A 13,547-nucleotide genomic window follows, 5' to 3' on the forward strand; every position below is an offset into this window, starting at 1 on the left:
TAGCACAGCAGGGCTTACAGGCTTACAACACAGCAGGACTTACAGCAGGGGACACCACCCACCTCGCTGGGCTTCAGAGAAAGGAATCAAGTCTCAGCGGGTGTTGTGGGTACCAGAAGACAAGTGTTCGCCCTTGCTGCTATAAACCTTACATTTCGATTGGCTATAGAAATATAGGGGAAGTTCTCATTGGTTGGAGGGTCCCAGAGTCTCGGCGTAGTTACACTCTCGTAAAATGCTGGGTGGACAGAAACTCCGAGCCAGCCTCAAGCATCACTCCTCGCCCTGATAAGAAATAGATACAAACACACACGTCTTCGTAACAATATGATCATATGTACACTCCACAATCATTGATCGCCACAAATAATCAAACTGATCAATGGTTTTCTATGGATCACCAGTTTAACTCTGTAGTCGCCCAGTATCAGTGCATCGACCAGTTTCACGCATGACATTGTCACGTACTTACCTGGTCTTGGTCGGCTGTCAGCCATGTACATGTTCATGATGCTGTACACTGTACTGTCTCCATCCTGTACGTCAGGCTCATGCACGTAACATGAAAGTGCGTCATGCACACTGTCCCACGTAGATGACTAACCACTGATCCCCCGTAGGGGACTGACCACTGTTCCCCCGTAGATGACAGACCACTGTTCCCCCGTAGGTGACTGACCACTGTTCCCCCGTAGGTGACTGACCACTGTTCCCCCGTAGGTGACTGACCACTCTTCCCCCGTAGGTGACTGACCACTCTTCCCCCGTAGGTGACTGACCACTGTTCCCCCGTAGATGACTGACCACTGTTCCCCCGTAGGTGACTGACCACTGTTCCCCCGTAGGTGACTGACCACTGTTCCCCCGTAGGTGACTGACCACTCTTCCCCCGTAGGTGACTGACCACTCTTCCCCCGTAGGTGACTGACCACTGTTCCCCCGTAGGTGACTGACCACTGTTCCCCCGTAGATGACTGACCACTGTTCCCCCGTAGATGACTGACCACTGTTCCCCCGTAGGTGACTGACCACTGTTCCCCCGTAGATGACTGACCACTGTTCCCCCGTAGGTGACTGACCACTGTTCCCCCGTAGATGACTGACCACTGTTCCCCCGTAGGTGACTGACCACTGTTCCCCCGTAGATGACTGACCACTGTTCCCCGTAGATGACTGACCACTGTGCCCCGTAGATGACTAACCACTGTTCCCCCGTAGGTGACTGACCACTGTTCCCCCGTAGGTGACTGACCACTGTTCCCCCGTAGATGACTGACCACTGTTCCCCCGTAGGTGACTGACCACTGTTCCCCGTAGATGACTGACCACTGTGCCCCGTAGATGACTAACCACTGTTCCCCGTAGATGACTGACCACTGTTCCCCCGTAGGTGACTGACCACTGTTCCCCCGTAGATGACTGACCACTGTTCCCCCGTAGGTGACTGACCACTGTTCCCCCGTAGATGACTGACCACTGTTCCCCCGTAGGTGACTGACCACTGTTCCCCCGTAGGTGACTGACCACTGTTCCCCCGTAGGTGACTGACCACTGTGCCCCGTAGATGACTAACCACTGTTCCCCGTAGATGACTGACCACTGTTCTCTTGTAGGTGACTGACCACTCTTCCCCCGTAGGTGACTGACCACTGTTCCCCCGTAGGTGACTGACCACTGTTCCCCCGTAGGTGACTGACCACTGTTCCCCCGTAGATGACTGACCACTGTTCCCCCGTAGATGACTGACCACTGTTCCCCCGTAGGTGACTGACCACTGTTCCCCCGTAGATGACTGACCACTGTTCCCCCGTAGGTGACTGACCACTGTTCCCCCGTAGATGACTGACCACTGTTCCCCCGTAGGTGACTGACCACTGTTCCCCCGTAGATGACTGACCACTGTTCCCCGTAGATGACTGACCACTGTGCCCCGTAGATGACTAACCACTGTTCCCCCGTAGGTGACTGACCACTGTTCCCCCGTAGGTGACTGACCACTGTTCCCCCGTAGATGACTGACCACTGTTCCCCCGTAGGTGACTGACCACTGTTCCCCGTAGATGACTGACCACTGTGCCCCGTAGATGACTAACCACTGTTCCCCGTAGATGACTGACCACTGTTCCCCCGTAGGTGACTGACCACTGTTCCCCCGTAGATGACTGACCACTGTTCCCCCGTAGGTGACTGACCACTGTTCCCCCGTAGATGACTGACCACTGTTCCCCCGTAGGTGACTGACCACTGTTCCCCCGTAGGTGACTGACCACTGTTCCCCCGTAGGTGACTGACCACTGTGCCCCGTAGATGACTAACCACTGTTCCCCGTAGATGACTGACCACTGTTCCCCCGTAGATGACTGACCACTGTTCCCCCGTAGATGACTGACCACTGTTCCCCCGTAGGTGACTGACCACTGTTCCCCCGTAGGTGACTGACCACTGTTCCCCCGTAGGTGACTGACCACTGTTCCCCCGTAGGTGACTGACCACTGTGCCCCGTAGATGACTAACCACTGTTCCCCGTAGATGACTGACCACTGTTCTCTTGTAGGTGACTGACCACTCTTCCCCCGTAGGTGACTGACCACTGTTCCCCCGTAGGTGACTGACCAGGTGAGGCGTCGCAAGGCCTTCGTAGCCAGCGTCGTCCACGTGATTCTCCCCGACCGCCTGGAGATGTACGACTTCACAGACGTCTTCGACTACTCCCCGCTAGGCTTCGGTATGGCCAAGCCCCGGCTGAGGCCAGCCTGGCAGAATCTCTACTACCCGCTGGCCACGGAAGTGTGGGCAGCCATCCTGGCCACCCTGATAATCGTCTCCCTAGCCCTGGTCGAGGTAAGGCATGCGATTCGCCCACAGTCTCACTCCACAAGGGCCTGGTGTCGCCCAGCCTGCTAGTGACGCTCTGTCACTTAAAGAAAAGGTAAAGAAAATGTTTACGTTTGTGTCATCCAGGGCATCTGGCTGTGCCAGCCGTCTTATAGGCTGTCATGTCCTCTATTTTTTTTTTTCCCCCCCCCGCCAGTTACTGCATGAACGTGAGCCTTCGACGGGAGGTAAACAGATCAGTTAAATTGACTTTCCCAGATGCATGAATATAACTAGTGTATACGAAGCTCGTTTTCTGTCCCAGATGCATGAATATAACTGGTGTATGCTAAGCTCGTTTTCTGTCCCAGATGCATGAATATAACTCGTGTATCCTAACCTCGTTTTCTGATGATCATTGTACAACCTTCACCACGGGGTCTCGTATATGTTTTTCCTTCATGATGTATACATTAACGTAGACATGAACGTTGGCATGAATGATCAGGGATGTGTGTTGCAGGACCTGTGGGCGTTTTGTTCATCAAAACAAATGTCAGGTATATAAATTTTTTTACAGATGTTACAATTTTTTTTTACCAGGCTTTACCCAATTGAAAACACAACATATCTCTGGCTCCCGCAACATGGTTATGTTTTACACGACAACATAGCTGTGTACTACATAGCATAGCCGTGTACCACACGACAACATAGCTGTATACCACACGACAACAAAGCTGTGTACCACACTACATCATAGCTGCATACCACACTACATCATAGCTGCATACCACACGACAACATAGCTGCATACCACACTACATCATAGCTGCATACCACACGACAACATAGCTGCATACCACACGACAACATAGCTGCATACCACACGACATCATAGCTGCATACCACACGACAACATAGCTGTGTACCACACGACAACATAGCTGTGTACCACATTACAACATAGCTGCATACCACACTACATCATAGCTGCATACCACACTACATCATAGCTGCATACCACACGACATCATAGCTGCATACCACACGACAACATAGCTGTGTACCACACGACAACATAGCTGCGTACCACACGACAACATAGTGTGTACCACACGACAACATAGCTGCGTACCACACTACATCATAGCTGCATACCATACTACATCATAGCTGCATACCACACTACATCATAGCTGCATACCACACGACAACATAGCTGCGTACCACACGACAACATAGCTGTGTACCACACGACAACATAGCTGTGTACCACACGACAACATAGCTGTGTACCACACGACAACATAGCTGTGTACCACACGACAACATAGCTGTGTACCACACGACAACATAGCTGTGTACCACACGACCACATAGCTGTGTACCACACGACAACATAGCTGTGTACCACACGACAACATAGCTGCGTACCACACGACAACATAGCTGTGTACCACACGACAACATAGCTGCGTACCACACGACCACATAGCTGTGTACCACACGACAACATATTTTAGTCTCACACGATAATGGAACTGTGTCTCACTACGACGACATGATTCTGCGTCACACGGTAACATAATATCTGTGTATCACGACATCATGTCTATGCATCACGCGATAACATGGCTGTGTCCCACACGACCAGAAAAAAATCTCTGTCTCACACGATGACGCAACAGCTGTGTCTTCTTGTTATTATTCAGAGACATTTATGTTTCCTGTGTCATCCCCTCCGACTCGACAAGAGGGCGCCTCACGACCGCGATACGACCCTTGGCTGCATGACAGTCTTAACCTTTGAATGTGAACCTCTGCAGGTTACTTCAAGGGGGCCCCCGAGGCCTGTCGTGTACCCAAGGGCCTGCCGTCATGCGGGAGACGTCAGTATGAATCGTGTCTGCAGGTAACCCGAGCGGACATGCGAACAGAGGCGGGGCGCAGGGTCGGTGCTGGGTTAGTGATACTGGAGGTCTTTGGTACGCTGATGGGGCAAGGCCTCTCCCGTCGTCTTCCCAGCAGCAACTCGAACCGCGTGTTAGTCGCGGCCTGGCTGGTGTTCGCCCTCATCATCAGCACCGCCTACCGCAGCAAACTAACTGCCTCCCTCACCCTGCCTCAGTACCCATCGCGCCCCGAGACCCTGAGAGAACTGGTGGCTACTGTGGAGAGGTGAGGAAGGTCTCGGGATGTAGGGAGGCGAGGGAGAAAGGAAGGGCTTAGAGTGCATGGACCACATGTGGTGACGACCAGGGTTATGTCTGTACATGTGGCTACCTCACCATCAACACTCAGACTGTCGCATGGGATAGACCACATGAGCAGAGACGAGGAAGAGAAGAGAGGGCAGGATGTGATGGTTGCAGCATGAAGGTCGAATGTAGCCACTTCTTTAAGGGTAAGATACTTGGCGTCGAGATCATCCTCCAAGGCATGTGAGAGTCGGGAGAGTAAGGTAATGTGAGGAGCGTTGCTTCGTGGGGAATGCTGGCTTACAAGTGGAAGCGCTGAGGTATACGTACAAGTAATCGATCCAGAATATGATGGTAGATTGGTGGTAATTGTATAGTACCTTGATGGTCTTAAATTCACGATGGTTTCTCATATCACACCAGGGAATATGGTAGTCAAGGAACAATTTTTTTTTAGAGACTCGAATGATATATATTCCTTTCTTTTTAGAGACTCGAATGATATATATATTCCCTTCTTTTTAGAGACTCGAATGATATATATATTCCCTTCTTTTTAGAGACTCGAATGATATATATATTCCCTTCTTTTCTTCCACCCTCCCTGATGCGGGCGCGTGTAGGGCCACAATAGAGTCGTATGGAGTGTCGTACAAGAACTTCTTCATCCAATCCGAGTCCAGCACCTTCTCCGCCCTGGGCAGGCTGATGGTAACTGGAGTCTCCGTCACTGAAGGACTTCAGGGATCTCTCAGGAGAAAGTACGTGAGCCTCAAGTTTCCTCTTCTCCAGTGATTTCAAGCGTTTGTACAATTATCGTATTTATTTTCTCCCTCCCCTTTACATTGACGAACTAATGTACGGTCTTGAAGCTTTCGGATTTGGGATGTAGGTATTTCAGAACCCTTGGGCTAGGTTTTGACCCACCACACGTTGTTTTTAAAGGCCGCTCTAAGGCCACCAAGGGCCGGTCACCCGAGCCTCTGAGACTGTACTTAGGTCATCACACTCATTCAAATTAGGCTGCCTACCCGCCTCATACTGTGATGGAGGTGCCTTGGGATACCAGAACCTGGCCTTCAGAGGCCAACAAAAGACCGTCTATCAAGGTTCAGCCTTATGACAGCACAATGGTTCTCGTTCAGCTCAAGAAGGACCATATGTTTCTGCTTTTCAAAGGTCGTCCTTGAAGGCTGTTTGAACACTAGTAAAGACAGCTTTGCACAGGAAGAAAAAAGAGCATTTTCCTATTATACTAGATATTATTTCCTGTACAGTGCAAGGTAATCCAGGCTTTGAATTATGTTTGAAAATGGTGTTTTTATCATATGATTGTGGGACGTGATGCGAAACGGGAGAAACGCGGGGAAATAGCTGTTAGGTAATGTTTACTTCATGAGGTTATGTGCCAGGCATACTCAACATACTCACTGTTATATTCACCCTACTCACCATCGTATACTCACCCCACTCGCTACCATACCCACCCTCATCCTACTCTGACATACTCACCGCATATGTCATCAGACTCACTCACATACTTCCCATATTCACCGCCGTACCACACTCATCGCCGTACTCACCCCACACACTCTCCCTTACTCACGACACTCACCGCCGTGCTCACTGGCCCAGAGGGTGACGTCATGTGCCTCACCTGACAGTGACCCAGCTTGTTGTCTCGAGTTCATATGATTGTTGACCTTTGGTTCACGGGTGAAAGCGTCCACAGCCTTGTTCAGGTCAATCAGCAGAGCAACACCTGGTTCATGAGGTACTCTGGCCACAGTGGCCATGGGAAGAACTGGCCATAATGGCCATGGGAAGAGCTGGCCACAATGGCCATGGGAAGAACTGGCCACAACTGCCATGGGAAGAACTGGCCACAATGGCCATGGGAAGAACTGGCCATAATGGCCATGGGAAGAGCTGGCCACAATGGCCATGGGAAGAACTGGCCACAACTGCCATGGGAAGAACTGGCCACAATGGCCATGGGAAAAACTGGCCACAGTGGCCATGGGAAGAACTGGCCACAGTGGCCATAAGGAGAACTGGCCACAATGGCCATGGGGAGAACTGGCCATAATGGCCATGGGAAGAACTGGCCACAGTGGCCATGGTGATCATGGAAAGTCCCTTTCGAAAAGACACTTGCATCTCAAGGCTGCGCTCCTCCCAGTAGCAAGACATGTAGACTCCTTTAGAGTGAAAAGTTCTTGGAAGCGATTGTACTCCCAGTGATACAGCCTCGACGGAGGTGACGTTACTCGCGCGGCAGTAACCTCTCGCAGGCGGAGCACGGTAACACCACTGCACATTACACACACACACACACACACACACACACCATAACACTTCAGTGAACTGTGGTCCCGACCGATGGACGTGGCCAGCTTCCTGAGCGCTGTAAGGGGACTCGTAAGGGTACAAGGGACTCCTTGGAGAAGGAAGGAGAGGTACGGAGAGAGAGAGAGAGAGAGAGAGAGAGAGAGAGAGAGAGAGAGAGAGAGAGAGAGAGAGAGAGAGAACTCCACAGAGAGTGTTGGTTGGCGGTGTTGCCAGCAGCTCACTCCAGCTGCCCCCTGATACACAGGAAATGCCAGTACAAGCTACCCCCAGTCAGTCAGTCCCAGTCATGTACTTGTCTCGCTGTGACTCACACACACACACACACATACACACACACACAGAGCAGCTGGTGATGGCGAAGCAAACACGACCAGATCCCCTCCAAGGACATCTGGTATCTGTAGTAGTTTACATAACCGGAGCGACGCACGCCCTCCGTAGCTTCGTATGGAGTCCCCCAACGTCCTTCTTGCCCGCTGTTCGAGTCGGAAGATCTGGGCGGCGTCGTGCGCAGCGAGGCGACATGACCTTGATGGCCCGGTGTCCAGGTGTTCAGTGGGGAGGGAGGCCTGGCCCCGCACCACCACCGGGACTCCGTCATTGACAACACCACGGGACCCTGGCAACACCTCCTCCCTTCTGCAGCAGCACCACCGGACCCTGGCAACACCTCCTCCCTTCTGCAGCAGCACCACCGGACCCTGGCAACACCTCCTCCCTTCTGCAGCAGCACCACCGGACCCTGGCAACACCTCCTCCCTTCTGCAGCAGCACCACCGGACCCTGGCAACATCTCCTTCCTTCTGCAGCAGCACCACGGGACCCTGGCAACACCTCCTCCCTTCTGCAGCAGCACCACCGGACCCTGGCAACACCTCCCCCCTTCTGCAGCAGCACCACCGGACCCTGGCAACACCTCCTCCCTTCTGCAGCAGCACCACCGGACCCTGGCAACACCTCCTCCCTTCTGCAGCAGCATTACGAGACCTTGGCAACACCTCCTCCCTTCTAGATAGGTAGACAGATATTTATAATTACCCTAGGAACTCTCTCCAGGAACTACAGGCCCACGGCTGCGCTACATTCAGTTGCAGGGAAATGGAGGACTCCTTTGGAGTGACAGGTTCTTTAACGAGACTGTATTCCCAGAGTGTAGTTTCTGTAGAGTTTTATTTTCTATGTAAAGTAATGAATATATAGAAAAATGCAGGTGAGGAAGGAGATTTGGAAATTTGTTCATTGCTCTGCTCAACAAGCTGAAACTAATGTCATATACTGCCTATTATATAATGGTCTCCCTTCCCCCCAGAAATCTGAAATCTGTTTGTCAGTTTTGTAGTTTGAAATGATTGAAAATGTGATGTTTAGAATAAGGAACGAGCTGTAATGTCAGCTATATATGTTCACTCTATTAGGTGTTTGTTGGTCCCATGTGGTATTTACCAGGTAACTTCCTAAGCATGATAATGTGGCCTTTGACCTAATCCTTAGAGGTCAGGTCATCATCATCATCACCATCGTGCTGTAGAGGTTACATTCACATCAATACGCACAGTACCGTCATGCTTAGGACGTTAGTTGATACAGAAAATGCTTCATGACCACATCAAGTTGTTTGGTCCCCAGGTTCACACAGATGAGCAACACCAGCCAGTAATGCTGTCAGAAGTTTTCAGAAGAGTAGTTATGTTTTTTCCGTGCCAGGGGACATTACAGTGTTATACGGTACTCTACAGACAAATCATCCGCTCCACCCTAAATTACGCCTCACCTATCTGGTCTCCCAACTCAAAAAGCAATATACGAAAACTGCTCATCTGTTTTTAGAGACCCACATGTTAGATATAAAAATTACATTGCATCCTCTAATTTTTTCTTCCTCTCTGTCCAGACAGGCTCACATAGGGAGTCGTCAATACCTTGAATACATCATTGCTTACCGATTCACCGAGTCGGACGGTTCAACACGGATGTATGTGGGTCAGGAGAACATCATTCCCTCGACGTCCGCCTGGCCCATTCCTCACGACGCCCCCTTCAAGGCCGCCTTCGACCGCAACATCAAAGCCATCTTGGAGGTGAGTCGCCATAGCTTCAGTGCTGGTGACTTGACTCGCGAAGTGGCTCGCCATTTGGATCGTGAAAGGACTGGCTGACTTCAAGAATTAACGTCAGGTTACAGCAGGAGAGAGAGAGAGAGAGAGAGAGAGAGAGAGAGAGAGAGAGAGAGAGAGAGAGAGAGAGAGACTTAAGTCTGATCTTATCTTACAGGCTGGACTGTACGACCAGTGGAGGAAGGACGAGTTGTTCCGAACCCAGCGAGAGAGTCGAGCGAAGCGCAGGGAGTCGCAGAGTCTCGAGCAGGAACAGCAGAAGGAAGGGAGGAGGACAGAAGCCACGGAGGGAGAACACAGCAGTAGGAGGGGCCTCACTATCCAACACATGCAGGGACCTTTTATGCTCCTGCTCTTGGGCCTTACCCTCGCTGCCGTCTCTTTCGCAGGCGAGCAGCTGACAGTCAGATGGTCTGCGGCGGCGGCGAGGAACAGGCTCCTTCGGCAGCGTGAAAGTGGCGGACCGACACCTCAGGATAACCCGGTCCAAGTGGTTTGCCGGAGGCTTCCAAGTCCCGCTGCTCAGGGAAGAGTAACTGGGGGGAGGAGGGACCTTCTCCCCAGCGTTTTTCTATCCTGAAAAGTCTCGCACACGTTCACCTTTAGATCCACACCTGACCACGGGGGCCGTCGTCAGCTACACACCCTGGGGAAGAACGCGGCAACACACACAGGTTGGAAAGGCATTCACGGGAAACACACTCTGATCTGTGTGGAGTATTGAAGACCAAGATCCATTTCCTGTCAGGAAAACGTAACGAGAGGACGTGATGAAGCGGGAGGGATGGAGGAGGTTAATATTCCAAAAATAATAACACCACAAAAGAATGATGATGGACGCGATAGATAAATGTGAATTTGTGATCACCGGTCATCAAATTCATCAAGGTGAATGTTACAGTCACGGTTTGTATTATGTAATGGGTGTGCTAAGGAATATAAACGCTCTTATCTATCGTGGAAGATCTTCGCATGTTGAGTGTAATGGTTGGCCGACACGAAAGAAGGACAGTACATTGAGGACGACTGAGCCTCGCATTTCTGCTGACATTACCTGGGCCAATTGTAGAGGTGGAGAGAATGACATGAATTGTGTGTAGCAAAAGGTCTGTGATCGGTGATCTGATCTACTCCCAACATTAGTATTTTACAGACACTTAGTGTAACTAATAGGAAAGACAGAGAAGGTAAACTAGGAAAGTGTGGAGAATGTTAAGTAGGAAAGCACACGACATTTTCTTAAAAGTGAAGAGAGAGTAGTGGGACGTGAGTGTGTGTGTACTGGGGAAGGTCAACGAGACGGGTACATGACATCTGGCGCGAGTACATGTTGCTTCTGTAAAGGGTAACACAATATTACGTACAGGGGTTTATCCTCTCGAGGTTATTACGGCTCGTATTGTGAACGCGACCTATGACTAGTGATGTGGCGGTGGGGGGAAAGAGAGCGAGAGCGTCTCTCTCAGACGCTGTCACACTACTGAAGACCTAGGAATCACAGACGTTGATGGAGAGTACAGAACACAACGCTTGTAGATCCGCTGCATGAAGAGTTAAGGGTGGTATTGTGTGTGTGTGTATGTTTGGCTGGCAGGGGAGGTGGGGTACGTGAGGAGGGCGTGTGTTCCTTGTGTTAGCTGGAGACCTCTGTGAGTAAAGCTTCAAAACTCCTTATCGTCTCATTTCATTTTTGGTGTATCGTTCAGGGGAAAAAAATTAGAGATTGTGAGATTATACATAGGCAAGTACCTCCTCATACCCGGATCATGGGTCGCTCTGTTCACCACCGCCTCATTTAAAACTTCGCCAGGTATATTATTATCCAGGAAGGTCATGTGATGCAACTGCAGAGGCCAAGTCGAAGCGATGCCTTCGAGAACCACATGATATCCCCAAATGTAATCAGGTAATTGAAACAACAGCGTCTAAATACGGGCAGAACACCTTGATTTAAATCACAGGTTCTTGATTAGAGCAACGGGGAATATACAGTTGTTGGTAATGATCCATATCTTGATATAAGAAGCCTTATCACAACTGATTCTACGTCTATAAAGAAGAGAATTTACTTTCTGTTCTTATGAATTTGGATGGCCATACCGTGTGGACGACAGATACTTTTCTCAGTAGTTCATGAGACAGATGACCTATGGCGCATGAGCAGAGGTAAACGCCACTTTCGTAAACAACAATGGCTGACAGACTTCTATTTATTTACGGAGAATTTTGGGGGAATCTGAAGAATAAATTGATGTAATGACTGGTAGGTTATACTGCATGTATATTAATGTACTAGTAATACGTTACTTGTTTAGTTACCTGCGATTACCATACTAGTCTCTAGACGTAGGCACAGCCCATGCCTACGATGAGGGCTTTTTCACCACTCTCAACCTTATGGTCATGATATCTACGCCATTAATACTACTGTCTTGCCACGAGTTACTATACATTTAATTCAGGAAAATAATAATAATTAAGAACATACCCCTCGTGTCCTGAGTGTGTTTATAATCCTCAAAACCTCAGTTTCCACCGTGGGCGAGGGAAGCCAACACCAGCATAAGGCATGGTGGACATTATTCTTGGCTTCGCTGGTTTAAGAACGCTGAGAAGACCGCTTATCTCAGGGTCAGGTGGTGTTACACATGTACGAGGGGAAGGTTCAACTCCTAGAATTCTGTTTTAAGGTTGGTCGAGCTAGATGGCTTCCCGAGTTTCTTGGCTTGTACAGGTCGGTGAGTAGAGGAGGTGGTGGATCTAGAGTTGCTTGCTAGAAACTGTTAAACGATGTTTGAGCACGACGGTACGATCCTTAACAGGTCAAGTCAGAGGTCGGACCTTGGTATTCTCAAAGTCCACAGAAATAACTGCATCTGCAAACCTGACCTTTGTTATTTTTCGGTTGTAACTGTTAACCTGAAGACATTTGGTGTATATGCTTGTAGGACACCGAATGACCCGTATGCCAATCATACTATAACAGTTGTAAGGTCGAATCATTACAATCATACTACTACAGTTGTCAGGTCACATCATTACAGTCAAGGCCCTTGGGAGTCTACCTTTCCATCCAGTGTCAGACGGTCGGGTTGGCTTTGATACACAGAAACTACTGCTGAACGAACAGATGATGTCCACAGGTGATGCTGGGGTTTGGGACACCTTCTTCCAGTGTAGGCTGAAGAACCATCACCTTGGTGTAGGTAGGTCTTCTCGTGGACACTAAATGGTGTACACTGATCCCCTGGTACTCAGAAGTCATTGAAAATATACCAGATTTTACGTATGAAATTCTAAGACCTCGTTCTTCGTGACAGGAAAGACAACAGTGACATTGTCATTCAAAACGATACTGACATACCTTTGCAAAGCTTCAAGAAAACGTTCGAAGTCATGGAGGGAAGGTAGCCAACGTGGACTAGGCTTAAGAGTGAAATAAAGGGATGTTTTCTAAGCCAGCTGCATCAGTGAAACTGTGGCAACAACCAGCAAATTAGAGTATTACGTAATTTGTTGTAGAAAAAAAAATAAACCATGTATGTCAGAGAAAATGTTAGTGTAATATATTGCTGAAAATTGTAAGTTAAATCCTAAATGATATAGTTTTGTTAGAAATCAGAAAGTCATTGCCTAGGTATTTAATCCATCAATTATCCCTTATCTATTTCTAACAACGAAGAGGACTGAAATAAACCATTTCATATGAAAGAAATATCAGCTGTATTATACACCTAATCTACTGCTTCAGGAGAGAATGAATTGCACTGTGTTATGTAAATAAAACTCAATAATTGATTGCTTTAGGACAACGGGAATACCCCATTAAATGTGCTCTCTCACTCTCTCAGGCTATCAGCGAAACATAGGCTATAAAACTTAACACTCTAAACATATTAAAGTTTACAATCATTTCTCGAGACATCTGTCTTGGTTTTCTACTCTTACCACACACTAATGATCTCCATTATAATCAACAGCCTCGAAAGGCCCCCAGTGGTCTGTCTCCATTTGTATACCTTCATCAGCTGCGCCCACGTACTCGCTGACGTACCCTAAGGCTCCA

The 13,547-nt window shown here is 49.2% G+C and overlaps 1 protein-coding gene across 4 annotated transcripts in view; it reads left to right on the forward strand.

Annotated features, from left to right (window-relative positions):
• LOC139754816 (ionotropic receptor 93a-like) overlaps positions 1-13,196 on the forward strand; it is a 29,868-nt gene extending 16,672 nt beyond the window's left edge. For all 4 annotated transcript variants that reach the window (XM_071672671.1, XM_071672691.1, XM_071672680.1 and 1 more), the window contains 5 exons: positions 2,605-2,841; positions 4,730-4,995; positions 5,639-5,776; positions 9,259-9,445; positions 9,639-13,196. In XM_071672671.1, coding sequence (XP_071528772.1) covers positions 2,605-2,841; positions 4,730-4,995; positions 5,639-5,776; positions 9,259-9,445; positions 9,639-10,061 — 1,251 coding nt within the window. In that variant the 3' untranslated portion in view covers positions 10,062-13,196. The remainder of the gene's footprint in view (positions 1-2,604; positions 2,842-4,729; positions 4,996-5,638; positions 5,777-9,258; positions 9,446-9,638) is intronic.
• The last annotated feature ends 351 nt before the right edge of the window (positions 13,197-13,547 follow it).

Source organism: Panulirus ornatus, chromosome 2, assembly GCF_036320965.1.
Source record: "Panulirus ornatus isolate Po-2019 chromosome 2, ASM3632096v1, whole genome shotgun sequence".
Taxonomy (NCBI): Eukaryota; Metazoa; Arthropoda; class Malacostraca; order Decapoda; family Palinuridae; genus Panulirus; species Panulirus ornatus.